This window comes from Zonotrichia albicollis, chromosome 2, assembly GCF_047830755.1.
Source record: "Zonotrichia albicollis isolate bZonAlb1 chromosome 2, bZonAlb1.hap1, whole genome shotgun sequence".
Lineage (NCBI taxonomy): Eukaryota > Metazoa > Chordata > Aves > Passeriformes > Passerellidae > Zonotrichia > Zonotrichia albicollis.
The window spans coordinates 748,767-762,916 of record NC_133820.1 but is presented as its reverse complement, the minus strand read 5'-3'; the positions used below and the strand labels follow the sequence as shown (position 1 = coordinate 762,916).

The 14,150-nt window shown below is 55.9% G+C and overlaps 1 protein-coding gene across 3 annotated transcripts in view; it reads left to right on the top strand.

Annotated features, from left to right (window-relative positions):
• Positions 1-12,964, top strand: part of SLCO2B1 (solute carrier organic anion transporter family member 2B1) — a 29,191-nt gene extending 16,227 nt beyond the window's left edge. For 2 of the 3 annotated variants that reach the window (XM_074530098.1, XM_074530101.1), the window contains 8 exons: positions 2,528-2,636; positions 6,535-6,699; positions 7,789-7,981; positions 8,798-8,954; positions 10,223-10,383; positions 10,873-10,937; positions 12,073-12,193; positions 12,409-12,964. In XM_074530098.1, the coding sequence (XP_074386199.1) occupies positions 2,528-2,636; positions 6,535-6,699; positions 7,789-7,981; positions 8,798-8,954; positions 10,223-10,383; positions 10,873-10,937; positions 12,073-12,193; positions 12,409-12,583 (1,146 nt within the window). In that variant the 3' untranslated portion in view covers positions 12,584-12,964. The remainder of the gene's footprint in view (positions 1-2,527; positions 2,637-6,534; positions 6,700-7,788; positions 7,982-8,797; positions 8,955-10,222; positions 10,384-10,872; positions 10,938-12,072; positions 12,194-12,408) is intronic. The other variant, XM_074530110.1, reaches the window with a different exon arrangement.
• Positions 12,965-14,150: the final 1,186 nt, after the last annotated feature.

Here is a 14,150-nt window from a genome sequence, read left to right as displayed (position 1 = left end):
GCCTCCATGGGCCCAGACCATTCCTTGGAGTTGTGTCCTGTTCCTGTGAGGAACTCCCAGCACTCTCCAGTTGCTGTGTGGCCACAGTTTTGCTCGTGCTTTGCCATCTGCTGGTGTTGCTGCATCCCAGGGCAGGCAGCAGTGTTGGTTGTCACAATATTCCAAAATTCCTGGCACACGGGCTCTGCCTGTCCTGCAGCTCTGAGGGTGACACAAAAAGGGGCTGAAAGGGGCAAAGCTGCTCTCAGAGACAAAACAGACACTTCCAGGGCACGGTCTGAGGAACAAAGAGGGCCAAGTGGCAGGACAGGCTGCAGGAATCCTGCTCTCCACAGCTGGACTTTCCCCAGGGAGCTCTAAAGGCAGGCACAAACAGCAGCTAAAAATAATCCTCCCCTGTGGTGGGAGCAAGGTGCCCCTCAGCTGGTTATTTTAGCACTCCTGGAAATAGGGTCCCTGGAGGGACCCACACCTGCTGGAAGAGGCATAATGAGGTGTTTGTAGGGAGCCTGACCTTGTCAAAAGGAAAATAACTCTTTCCCAAGCAGTGAGGCTTTACACTTTGTTTGTCTAATGTGAAAATAACTTCTCTGACCTTACTTTTCAGCGAGCTGGGAGTGCCAGGTTCTGTTCCCAGCCAGAGGGAAACTCTGCAGAAACCTCAAAATAAACAAAGAGAACCTCTCTGTCACAGAGCAGGTCATTTATCCCTGTTTCCAGGGGTGCATTTGGATCTAGCCAGCCTGCTGGCACCTCTGGCTGCCCTTCTCACAGGTGCAGAGCAGGTGGGGAGAGCCAGAGCTGCCAGGGAGAGCTGCTTTCATTTTCCTCTCTGCAGAGCCCTGCTCAGCCATGCCCGGGTTCATTCCTGTCTGTGCAGGAAGATGGGGGATGTCCCCAGGCCAAGGTCAGGCTGTTCCTGATGCAGAGTGTGAGGCAGCTTCATCCTCCTTCCCCAGAAGCCTGTATGCCTCCTGCAGCCCCCTGAGGGTGGCAGTGATGCCAGTGGACTCATGGAATCATGGCATGGTTGGGTTACAGGGACCCTAAAGCCACCCCTGCCATGGACAGGGACACCTCCCACTGTCCCTGGGTGCCCCAAGCCCCAGTGTCCAACCTGGACACTTCAGGGCTCCAGGGGCAGATAAAATCTGACTGCAAAAATATGAGATGCAACGAGTGGCAGCAAGGAGCTGAGTCCTTTAAGGATTCATCCAGGAAGATCCAAGTGTGGGGGCATTTTGCAAGCTGAGTTTGTTTCTCCTTGGCAAGATGCTGGGGCAGGGCTGAGCAGCCAGCTCGTGTTACTGCACCTTCCAGCTCCAGCCTGACAAATTTCTGCTGTGACAATGCCAAAATCCCCCGTGGCAGAGGCACAACATCCTCCTCAGGGCTTGGGCATCTCTGATGGTGCAGCTGCACCATTCCAGCATCATCCACAGCAAGCAGGCAGGATTCCTGCTTTTCCCTCTGCTCCTGCTTTCCTTCAGCCCACAGGAATGTATTTCCTGATCCTTTCAGACAGCAAAACACCATGCCAGGGCCAAGGCAGCGCAGGGAGAGGAGCTGCCCCCCTCTGTGAGGGCTTTGCTCCGTGTGCACGCAGCCGAGGCACGGAAACGGGCCCTGCAAGGGTCACACACAGGGACATCCCAGCCTGGGGACTGCGGGGAGCTGGGGAGAGCTGGGTTTTGTCTGGACGTGCAGACTGTTGACTCTCACAAGTACAAACAGCTGGAAGCTGAGGAAGGAGCAGCTTGAATGTATTTTTGGAAAACGCTGCAGTTTCAGAGCAGAGAAGAGCCCCTGTAAGGCAGTTGAAAAGTGAAAGGGGTTTTATCTTTGCATTTGAAAAATGTATGAAAGCCTGAGCTGCAGCAATTCAAAACAGGAAAGGAGTTCATTGCTTCTGCCCTCAAAGAGGGCAGGTGGCAGCCCCAGCACAGACACTGTGACCTCACTGCTGTTTAATGAGCACTCTCATCTCAGAGCAGAGGTTTCAGCCCAAGAGCTGCCGTTTCCTCCTGTCCATTACAGCTCTCTAATTGCTGCTCAATGAACTCATTTGCCCAGCTCGGGTCAGGGCTGCTCAGCTGATGGGGTGGCAGAGCTGCAAACACTCTGTGGCTTCCCCTGAAACCTCACTGCCCCGAGCCCTGCCAGGCACAGCAGCACAGCTCCTGTCAGTGCCAGTGTCCCAGCGGCTCCAGTGGCATCCCAGCCTGCTCCTGGGGCTCCCCTGCAGCTCCTTTGGGGTCAGAGCACACCCAGCAGTGCCCCTTTGGGGTCAGAGCACACCCTGCAGCTCCTTTGGGGTCAGAACACACCCTGCAGTGCTCCTTTGGGATCAGAGCACACCCAGCAGTGCCCCTTTGGCATTCTGTGCCCTGGTGTGGGCAGGGAGCGCAGCTGGACACCACAGGGGTGGCCATGCTGGGCTGCTGTGTGTCAGGTGTGGGAGAGAAAGGCCAGGGCAGGGGAAGCTGTGGCATGGCGTGTGCAGTGACAGCCTCTGGTGTGTCCCCAGGTGGTGAGAGGGGAGGACAGAGGCAGCAAGAAGAAGGAGGACATGCTGAGCCAGCTCAGGCCGAGGTCCCAGCACACGGAGAGCCTCTCCCTGATGGAGTTCATCAGACGTAAGTGAGCCAGCACCCCTGCACAGACAGCAGCTCCCACTGGGCCGTGCCAGGGCTGCAGGGATGCTCCCCTGGGCTCAGCCCAGCCCCTGGATCAGCACCTTAGGCTCAGGGCTGCCTTTAAGCCCTCTGCTCCCTGCCCGCCCTGCCCTGCTGCACCTCCTGCCAGCCAAAGCACCCGGCCTTGGTCACTCTGAGTGGCACATTCCTTCCCTGGCAGTGCCCCAGGCCAGGCTGGACAGGGCTTGGAGCAACCTGGCACAGTGAAAGGTGTCCCTGCCATGGCAGGAGGTGGAAAGGGATGGGCTTTAAGGTCCCTTCCAACCCAAATCCCTCTGTGACTCTGTGATCTATGGCTCATGTGAGCAGTGGGAATCAGAGGCCAAAGTCTCACCAGAGCCCAAATGCAGGCAGGAAGGAGGGGTGCTGGCTGTGGGGCTGGAGCAGAGCTGTGGGAAGGGACAGAGCCCTTTGGTCAGAGGGGTTTGGGGGCTGCTCTTGCTCAGTCCTCAGCCCATGGAATCAGGAATCGGTCCCACAGCAGCACTGGCAACTTCTCCCCCAAAATCCTCATCAGACTCCCTCCTGCAAGGCTGGAGATGCTGTCCAAGGCAGGCTGACTCCTGTCCCACTGAGGGTGGCCAGCGCTGCCTGGAGCCAGGGTCTGGGCACTTAAAACCCATAAGGAGATCTGAACCCAGTGCAATTAAGTTGTTTGGAAATGAGTGGGCTCTTTATGCTGAAGGGGATCAGCTGGGCTTCAGTCTGTGGAGGCATCTGCTAGTGCTTGGGATGTTTGGGTATTTTAAATACTCTGCACTTTGGCAGCCACTTAAGAGCAGTGACCCTCTGAAGACACTCCGTGTCAGCTTCCTCCATATTTCCCAACTATTATCCCATCAATTTATTGCAAATTCTCCGTGTTCTGAAGGTCGGTACAGGGCAGGCTCAGCCAGGCAGGCGTGGGCAGGCTTTCCTCCTGCTTGCTGTCAGCCTAATGCTCAATTAGAGGAGGCACTCGGGGGTTCTTTCCCTCCCTGACCCTGTGGCCCTGTCATTTAGAAACCTGTGTGCTGGGAGAGGCTGCGTGGGAGCAGATTGATGGTGCTCAGATGGGATTTTCACACCAACCCTCTGCTCTGTGCCTCCCAAACACCAATCAAAATGAGCTCCCTGCTCTGGCTGCAGCTTTGGTGCAGGGCTGGAATCAGCGTTGCTGTGTCAGGGCTGTGCTAATAAATCCATTATTTCTCTGGATTTATCCCCCAAAGCCCAGCTCTGAAATAAATGAAGTGTCTGGTTTATGTCAGGAGAGCAGCCTTGCTGAAATCACCGGGATCTCTCATACAAAACTCTTTTTAGAGCCAGGAAGGGGTGGCAGGTAGTGTGTGATGGGGACCTGGGACAATCTGGGTGAAGCCCAAAGACTTCAGAGCTGACTCATCTGCAAGTCACTGGAAAGACAATTTCCTTCCCATTTCACCACTCTCCTGCTGCTTTTGTTTCCTCTCTCCGTTTCTCTTTTTGCTATTATTTTCTGCATTATAATATATTAAAGCAGCCTTTGGAGATGAGATTCTCCAGCCTGAATCTCCTTGGAAGTGCCCAAGGCCAGGCTGGACGGGGCTGGGAGCACCCTGGGGCAGTGGAAGGTGTCCCTGCCATGGCAGGGGTGGCACTGGGTGGGCTTTAAGGTCCCTCCCAACCCAAACCATTCCATGACTGTGGAGAAGGAAATGCTTTTGCCATGTCATCTGTTGCTTTGGGGATACTCGGAGAGCAAAATCACTCTTGTGGCAACTTCTGCCGTGTCCTGCAAGCAGAGCAAGGGTGGGCTGGAACCCATCCACCCCACAAGGACCTCCTGGGAGCCCCTGAGCGCCCTGGGCAGGCTGGGAGGGGCAGGTGCAGAGCCCTGGAGGCTCTGTCGGGGCAGGGAGGGCTTTGCCAGCCCAGCAGCAGCACCAGGACGGGGCTGTGTGCAGGGTGAGGGTCAGGCCAGGCTCTGGGGACACTCAGCCCAGCGTGGAGCTCTGCCTGGACTCAGAGCTGGGCACTGCTGTTGGCTCTGGCACAGACACTCTGCGTGGCACCAGCTTGCACCCTGCTCCTCACACTCACAAACTCCTCCCATATTGCTCCTGCTGCAGCATCAGGTCTTCCTGCAGTAATGGAAAATGTAGGATTTCGCTTGCCTGAAGTCATTTCCATTGCTAATTTCCAGGCTTCTGTTGGAAACACCTGGGAGGATGTGCAGATTCTGCTGCACATACTGGGAATTAGCCCATTGAAGGTGATCTTCAAAGCAATTGGAGCGCTGCACTCGTGACTCGTTTGTTTCCCTTATGGTCCCCAAAGGCAGTTTCAAGGATGTTTTTTGTTTATTATTTTAAAGTTTCCACTTGCTTTCCCTGTCTGCCCAGCTGCTTCTCTCGAGCTGTGAGGAGGATCCAATTAGGGATTGCAGAGGATGGAAATCTTGCTGCTCCCACCATGAAGTGTGGACCTGCTCAGCTTTTCACCTCTGATTTGGGGTGACAGAAGGGGTGTGGCTTAATTACAGAGACCAGAGACCTCCAGGGAAAAGAACTTCTTGGTGGAAGATCCCCACAAAAGGCTGGATTGGCTCTCAGGAGATTTTTCAGCCAGCAAGCTGAGGTTTCCCATCTGCAGCACGGCTAAGGAATTCAGGGAATACTCTTCAAAAATCAGGACCTTTAGTGGTAGTTGAGAGCAAAACCATCTCCTGCATTGGGTTCACAGTGGTGTAATGCAGCTCCTTCCCTCCCTGCTGCCTGCCAGCCTGCAGAGGGTCAGCATTCCAGGGTCCTTGTCCATTCTCTGTATGCCTGGGCCCCTCCAAGGCCTTGCTTCTGTAGCTCCCTATGATTTTTGGTTGCTTGCCTGACCTGAGGGCAGAGTGCTGAGCTGGAAGGGGAGCTGGGGGCATGGGGGACCCCACTGCACCCTCAGAGAGTCCTTTTGCTCTTCACAGAAGATTTAGGACAGCCAAAACCCGTCCCCATCTGGGGCCAGCTCCCAGACAAGCCCCAGGGAGATGTCCCCAGCACCACTTTGCTGGAGCAGATAGAAAGATTGTCCCTCTTGTTTGTCAGTGCTGAGAATTAGCCCCATTAATTGATGGCAGTCCTCTGCATTAATCCTCGCTGCTAATTCCTTATCTCTGCTCCAGCATATTGGCTGCCCTGGCCCTCATCTGGGACACTCATCAGCAGTTTGTTTGGAAGTTGCCCTTTGCTGCCATCCCGAGCAGGGGGAGGCACAGGGGGAGCAGCAGCAGCAGGAGCAGAGAGGGGCTCTGGGGTGTGCAGGGAGGGGACATCACTCCAGCAGGGACAGTGGCAGGGGAAGGCACAGGAGGAGCAGCAGCAGCAGGAGCAGAGAGGGGCTCTGGGGTGTGCAGGGAGGGGACATCGCTCCAGCAGGGACAGTGGCAGGGGGAGGCACTGGAGCAGCAGCAGCAGCAGCAGCAGAGAGGGGCTCTGGGGTGTGCAGGGAGGGGACATCGCTCCAGCAGGGACAGTGGCAGCTCCCAGCTGGCAGCACGGGGCACCCCCTGTGCTCAGCAGGCTGCGCACTTCTCCTGCTCAAGGGTTCAGCCCTAGGGCAGTTTGCTCGAGTGTTCCTTGCCTGCTATCAAAAGTTGCACTTTTCGCTTTTCATTTGTTCATTGAAACTGAAAGGACACTGAAATTGCCACCGCAGCAAACAAATAAATTAACTTGTAATGACTACCCATTACTTTTGTGTTTGTTTTAGCAGCAGCCCTGCCAGAAAGCTGCAGGGAGAGGGGCGGAACGAGATGAGCTTTGCAGTGCCCTCCAACCCCAACTCTCCTGTGGCTCCCTGATCAGAATTTTGCTCCCTGTCCTTTCAGGTTTCCCCGTGGTGCTGCTGAGGAACCTGAGGCACCCCGTGTACCTGCTGGTGGTGCTGGCTCAGGTCAACCTCTCTGCCATGGTGGCTGGCTTGGCAACCTTTATGGGCAAGTTCCTGGAGAGGCAGTTCTCCCTCACAGCCTCCCTGGCCAACATGATCATTGGTAAGTGCTGCTGAGCTTTGGATTCCTTAAAAAACCGTATAGAAATGGGGAAGAGTTCCTCTGGAGCAAAGCCTCCGTCTCAGAGAGTTCAGAAGTGTTTAAAACATGTTTTTGAGCCAACAGCACCTCAAGGAAAGAGGCCTCTGAGGTCTGGGACAGATAAATCAGAACAAAATGAGCAGAACAGGCTGGCAGAGCCAGGGCTGAATGCAGCAGGAAGGTTAAATGCTGAAGCAGTGCTGTCCTGCCCTGAGGTGCCAGCTGAGCTGTTCCCAGCCTTGATTTACCCTCTGCATTCAAGTCAGCACCGTGTTCCATGGATGAATTTATCTGGCCTTTGTTCCCACCGCTGAGTCTCGCTTGGCCTTTTCCTTTCAGATCAAAAAGCTTTCTGTAGCTGGAAATTCCTTCCTTGCGTGGGCATTGAGGGGCTGAAAGCAACCTCCCTGTGCATTCTCAGCTGAATTAAACACTTTGCATGTCTCCAGCTGAACTTTGCTCTCCCCCCAAAAATTGGGGGTTTTATGTAAATGGGATTTTATGGAAATGGGGTTTTACAAGGGTGACCACAGAAATGGGCACAATCTTACTCTGCACAGAAATTAAACAGCCTCCTCAGGCTGATTTGGTGCTTCTTCCTGTCCACACTGAAAAATCACATTTTGCTGGGTGAGGCACAGCTTTCCACTGCTCCTGACAGCTTCCACCGATGGATCCATGAGGCAGCCAGCTTGCTGTGGGATCTTTATGAAAAGCTTTTTGGTAGCATTACTGCACCAATCCCTGCAAAAACCTTGGTCCCTTCTGAACCACCTGTGCTGGAAAATAGCAACCCAATAGCAAATCCTCTGGGCCTTTGCTGTGAGGAGGGACTGGCACAGAGCAGAGATGGAGAACAAGGTACAGTGACAGGACTAAGGGGTTGGGTTTAGATTGGGTGTTAGGAGGGAATTGTTCCCTGTGGCTGCCCCTGCATCCCTGGAAGTGCCCAAGAACAGGTTGGATGGGCTTGGAGCAGCCTGGAAGGTGGAAGGGGATGGGACAGGGTGGTGCTGGAGGTTCCCTGACTGCATGCCTGCCTTTCCCCAGGTGCTGTGAACATCCCCGGGGCCATGGTGGGGATCGTGGTGGGCGGTGCCATCCTGAAGCGGTTCCAGATGTCCCTGAGGCAGTGCAGTGCCCTGTGTGTGCTGGGCATGCTGCTGTGCCTGCTCACCGCCTTTCCCCTGCTCTTCCTGGGCTGCCCCACGCAGAAGGTGGCCGGTGTCACCCACTGGGACAGGTACCTCAGCTCCTGGGCTGGGCACGGAGCATCCAGGGTGGGCACACCCCAGCCACAGCCACATTCCTGGGGGTGGGAGCCAGGCAGAATCCCCAGAAATGGGTTTGTTCCCTCAGGAGAGGCAGCTAGTGGAGGTAAACTAAAATCTGAGTCCTCTGTGTCCTCAGGTTTAGGGCAGAAAATGTACAGCTCGTCTTTGTGACTTATCCCACACATGGTGGAGTCATTTCAGCTTTATCTCCTATGGGTTAAAACCTTTTTAACAGCAGGGTTTTAGGAGCAGGGTTACAAGAGTTCCACCAGTGAGATTTCCTACTGAGGAGCAAGCGTGCAACCCGAAGTAAACACGGTTTTGGCACAAACAGCACAAGTTTTCATCTTGGAAAGAGTGATGGATGAATAATTCAGGCAGGGGCCAGCCCTGGGATCACACCATGTAAGCTGCGGCAGCTAAATGTGGGCAGCAGCTCCTTGTGTGCCCTGGAGGCTGGATCCAGGTCTCTGAATTCCCTGTTCAGTGTCCCGTGGTCCCTGCCCTCAGGGGAAACCTCCCTCCCACAGTGTGGTGTTGTAAGAACCCCAAAGGCCAGGTTTGGGACCGAGTATGAGGGCAGTGGGTGGCTCTGGTGCCCAGCTGTGGTTGGGAAGCTTTGCCAGGCAGAGCAGAGGTTGGGGTGATGCTGGGATTCCCTTTGGGAAGGGTTCCTTGTGCAATCAGGTGGGTTTTGCTGACCCCAGCACACACACGTTGGTTTTTCTCTGTGAGATGCACGTGGGTGATGCCCCGTGCCTGCATTAACCCTTTCCTGTGCCCAGCTCTGGCTCTGGCCACCACGCCCTGGCGTGCAACGCGCGGTGCCGCTGCCCCGAGCGCGGCTTCAACCCCGTGTGCGGCCCCGACGGCGTGGAGTACACGTCCCCCTGCTCTGCTGGCTGCAGCGGCCTGGCCCTGCGCCCCGACGGCTCCGTGCTGGTGAGTCACGGCTGGCCCTGCCAGCCCCCCGGGCTGCCCTGGGTGTCTGCGGGACAGGGCAGTGCAGCGCGGGGTCACCGTGCAGGGCTTTGCTCTCTCCTGCCTTCCCCTGCTGGGGGTGGTTCTGCTGGCAGTGCAGCTCAGCAGACACACCGGGGAAACCTCTGCCGCTCAAAGCCCGACCTGCAGGTCGTTAGCAGCCCGTGTAGGATGAGTGGCGTTCCTGCACTCCTGGCACAGGCTGTGATGGCAGCAGGGAGCTGTCTGGGCGGTTTGCAGCAGCGTTTTGTTAATTAGCGGCGCTTCATTTTGATAACACTTGTGTTTTCTGCCAGACTCAGTCCCAAATGTGCTTTCCTGCACCCCCACGCTTGCCTTTTGTACAGCACATAATTTCCAACTGCTTTTCTCCTCCTCAACCATGCCTCTCTCTTCCAGCCCTTGCTTTCTTAGAAATTTTACACTTTTCTTACCATTTTCAGCAGTACAGGGACCTGTGGCACTCATTGCCTGCTGCCTTCCCTGTCCCAGGGTTTCCAGGAACCCTCCCAGCCTGCAGAAAACGCTGCAATTGTGTGCCCAGCTTTGCTGCAGCCCTCCCAGAGGGCACCATGTAAGCTTGGATGTAGGAACGAGGTTTTGGGAGACCCCAAGCTGCCCCTGCCTCTGGGATCACTCTTGTGAAAACTGCCACCTCCTCTGGTAACCAAAATATCATGCTCATTTTATTTAAAGGTCTCTTTAAAACAAAAAAGCAACCCAGAGGTTTCTCGTTTAAAACAGACAAAAAAGAGATAATTGTGACTAAAAAACAGAGAAATGGAGAAACTCTTCATCCATCACCACAAGGCATCTTTCCTTTGCTATAAGGCTGTGCTAGATATTTATGAGCCTCTCTCAAAGGCGAGGTTTTGCATGTTTGATTTAACACTGCCCTGGGCTGTGGCTGCAGCTCTGCCCGGGGTGAAGAGGGTCACAGCACAACAGGGCCTGGCACAGGTGGCACAGCCAGGAATTCCCTCCCAAAATCCCATCCATCCCTGCCCTCTGCAAAGCCATTCCCTGTGTCCTGTCCCTCATCCCCAGTCCCTCTCCAGCTCTGCTGGAGCCCTGGACTTGTCTGAGCTCTCCCCAAAGTAGTGAGTGCTAATTGCTGCTAATTATTCCCAGACAAACCTTACCTGCTCTCCTTGGCTCTGTCAGCTGGCAGCGTTCCCTTCCACCTCAGGAAGCAGCCTGTGGATGTGGTGTGTCTCTCCTCTTTGCAGAACTACACGGGCTGCAGCTGCGTCGGGGCAGTGGGCACTGCCAGGCCGGGCCCCTGTGGCACCGGCTGCTCCCACCTCTTCGTGCCCTTCGTGGTGCTCTCCTGCCTGGCTGGCATCCTGGCCAGCACCTCCCACACGCCCTCCTTCATGCTCATCCTCAGGTGGGTACGGCTAGGGCACCTCCTGGGCAGACAGAGAGGGCATCCAGAGTGGGTCTGTGGGGCAGGGAGATGGATTTCGCCAGCTGCGGTACTGGGGACTAAACCAGACCTGGATGAGGGATAAACCAGCCCTGGATGGGAGTTAAACCAGCCCTAGATTGCAGATGGCAGCAGGATGGAGCCAGCCAAGATGGGAGCCCAGGCTGGTGGGGCTGGTGCTCAAAGCCATGGGGGAATCTCTGTCTTAGTCTGTGAATGGTACTTCCAAGCTCTTCTGGGCCAGGTAGGATTTTCAGGCCAAGAAAAGGCCATGGTGTTCAGCCCTAATGAATGAACCCTCTTCAGCTTTGGTGATGTGAATGGGAACTCCCTGGGATCCTTGGAGGCTGGGTTGAAGGACGAGTGTGTGGGCGAGGTGCTGTGCCAGGGAGGGAAGCATCCATCCTGGAGGGATTGCCAGAGGGCATTTTGTTCCATGTTGTTTTTCAGGAGCATCCAGCCTGAAGACAAATCATTTGCTGTCGGCATACAGTTCATGCTGCTGAGAGTTTTAGGTAAATTGAAATGTGTTAAAATACCCTCCTGGAAAATAATGGCAGCTCTTGGAGAGGGCTTTCCCAGGGCAGGAAAGGATGCTGCCCTGCAGGGTCTGGGGGCACATGGGAGGGGATGAGACAAGGCAGCTCCAAGGGCTCCATCCCCAGTCCCTGAGGCCTGTTTTTGAGATGACTCTGGCCCCTGGGGCTGTGGTTTTCAGGCTATGAGCCCCAGGTCCTTGTTTTTTGGGTGGCTGTAGCCCCTGGGGCCATGGTTCAGGCTGTAGCCCCTGGGGCCGTATTTTTGGGGGCATTTGTGGCCTCTGGGACCTGTTTTTGGGGTGGCTGTGACCACCGTGGCTGTAGTTCAGCCTGTGGCCCCTGGAGCCGGTTTTCAGGGTGGCTGTGGCCCCTGAGGCCTGGTTTCAGGGTGGCTGTGGCCTCCACAGCTGTGGTTCAGCCTGTGGCCCCTGCGGCCTATTTTCAGGGTGGTTTTAGCCCCCGGGGCTTGTTTTTGGGGTGGCAGTAGTCCCTGAGGCCTGATTTTGGGGTTGCTGTAGCTTCTGAAGCCTGATTTTGGGGTGGCGGTAGTACCTGAGGCTGTGGCTCGGCCTGTGGCCCCTGAGGGCTGTTTCCGGGGTGGCTGTGGGCCCCTGGTCCAGGGTTCGGGCTGTGGCCTGTTTTCAGGGTGGCTGTAGCCCCCGGTGCCTGTTTCCAGGGTGCCTGTGGCCCCTGAGGGCAGTTTCTGGGTGCCTGTGGCCCCTGAGGGCAGTTTCTGGGGTGGATGTGGGCCCTGAGGGCAGTTTCCGGGGTGCCTGTGGCCCCTGAGGGCGGTTTCTGGGTGCCTGTGGCCCCTGGGGGCGGTTTCTGGGTGCCTGTGGCCCCTGAGGGCAGTTTCTGGGTGCCTGTGGCCCCTGAGGGCAGTTTCTGGTGTGGCTGTGGCCCCTGAGGGCAGTTTCCGGGTGGCTGTGGCCCCTGAGGGCGGTTTCCGGGGTGGCTGTGGGCCCCAGGTCCAGGGTTTGGGCTGTGGCCTCTGGGGCCATGGTTGGGGCTGTTGCCCCCAGTGCCATGGTTTTGAGGCGTCCGTGGCCCCAGTACCTGTTTTGGGGTGTGTGAGGGCAGGGCAGGCCAGTCTGACACTGTGCTGTTGCAGCGTGGATGCCGGGCCCGGTGCTGTACGGCAGCGCCATCGACACCACCTGCGTGCTGTGGGAGAGGCGCTGCGAGCGCAGGGCAGCCTGCAGATACTACGACAATACCCTCTTCAGGCACAGGTAGGGACATAGGGACAGCGGGATAAACCCTGTGCCAAGCGCTGGGAACACCCTGGGACGCTCCCCTGCCCCTGACCATGGAGGGTGACTCCAGGACAGCTCCCTGCTCTGGGGCAGAGGCTGTGCCTGGAACAGCCTCCCCAGAGTGCCAGGGTGCTGCTTGGAGCTCTCAGGAGCATCCTCACTGCCCTGACCCGCTGTGTCTGTGCCCACAGGTATCTGGGACTGCAGTTCTTCTTCGAGGTGGGCGCCTTCCTGTGCTTCGTGGCTGTGTATGTGATCCTCAGGAAGCAGGAGAGGGAAGCCAGCCAGGCAGAGGAGGCGAAGGCAGAGCCAGAGAAGGAGAAACTGGCGGGAAAGTCCACAAAGAGCCCGGAATCCAAAGTGTGACAGTGAAATGTGGATTGTGGTCCGTGCTGGGGAGGTGAATCAGCCCACGGCCGAGCTGTGTGGGGTGGATGCTTGGAGTGATGGACCCAGGGCTGCTTCCTGCTGTCCTGGATGGGATGGACTCTGCCTGCACTGCATGGATCCATCCACACATTGTTCTCCTCCTCAGGAGTGCAGCTTGCTCCTTCACATGGATTAGTCCTCACTCTTTAACCCGTGGACTCTGCAGCCTCCTGGGTTTGTGTCCTACAAAGCAGCTTTTCCTGCTGACCCTCTCAGCGGTGCCAACACTGAGCAGAAACCATAAACACGAAGGGTTTAGTAGAGTGGGTTTTTTTAAAATAAATCATTTTTAATAAATGGTTTTGTACTGAACCTGCAGATCTCTGTGACTGATGTTTGTAATTCTTTTTTTCTGTGTTATCAGCACTCATTTCTGATGGTCGGTGCTTGAAGCATGTGGGAGTTCAGGTGCATTCCTGGTTTTGCAGCTTGAGAAGGGTTTTTCCCAGGGTTGCAGGATCAGAGGATGAGGTTGGAGCCCTCTCCAGACTGGGTAGAGCTTGTGGCTAAGCCATCTGAGCCCAGCAGTAGCCAGCCCTGGGCTCGCTGAAGGGGGCTCTGTCTGTAATTACAGGGTGGAAGTCCAGCCTGGCCCTATTTCGGTTCAGCTGCCTCTGTTTCCTGCATTCTTCCCATCCTGGGGTTCCTTCCCACCCAGGAGTGAATTATGTTACCCAGCCACAGCCACTGGGGAGCTTTGTCATCTTTGGCTCCAGGATGGAATTTAGTAGAGAAAACAAAACTTGTAAGTTCAACCCAAACATGCAGAAAAGAAACACACAGAGGGGAACATTGACTCCCTGCTGCCACCCTGGCAGATATCCCCTGGGAAGGGCTGGGTGTGCACAGAAGGGAAGGGAGCAGGCCTGTGGTGAAGTGACTGAATTTAGTTGTTTCCCCAAACTGTTTGCCCAGCCCTTCTGAGGGACCCAGTTACCTCAGAGCAGACTGGGAGGGTGACTGGAATTTTTTAGGGGTTTGGGTTGGGGTTTTTTCCTATTTTTGTGCAGTGCCTCGTGTTCACCGAGCTGAGAGTTTACAGCCCTGTTCAAGAAGCGATGTCTGGCTTCAGAGAAAGTTCTGGAAGTCAGAGAAGTGCATGGACGTTGCAGGGGTGTAGATGCAGCCACCCAGGGAAGAACGAGTAGCATTTGCTGACCTTTAGAAAGCCAAAACCAGGAGAGTTTTGCTCTATCCTCTTTCCCAAAGCCCTGCCAGGCAGCGCCTGTTGCTGAGGCAGCAGGATGAGGTTCTTAGGGCAGGAGCAGGGAGGAGATGGGCTGTTCCAGCCCCTTGCAGCCCAGGAGAAGAAGGAGAAGAATCCCTGGCATCCCTGGAGAAGAAGGTTCTTTCCTGGCTGAGCACAAGCCTTGGCTCCCAGGCGCTGTCCTGCCGTGCTCAGCTGATCCCAAGTACTCCAAGGTACTTTCCACACCACAACAAACAAACAGCAGCACAATCTGCACAGTTTGCTCCCATGGCGTGGGAAGTGGGGAGCTGCAGC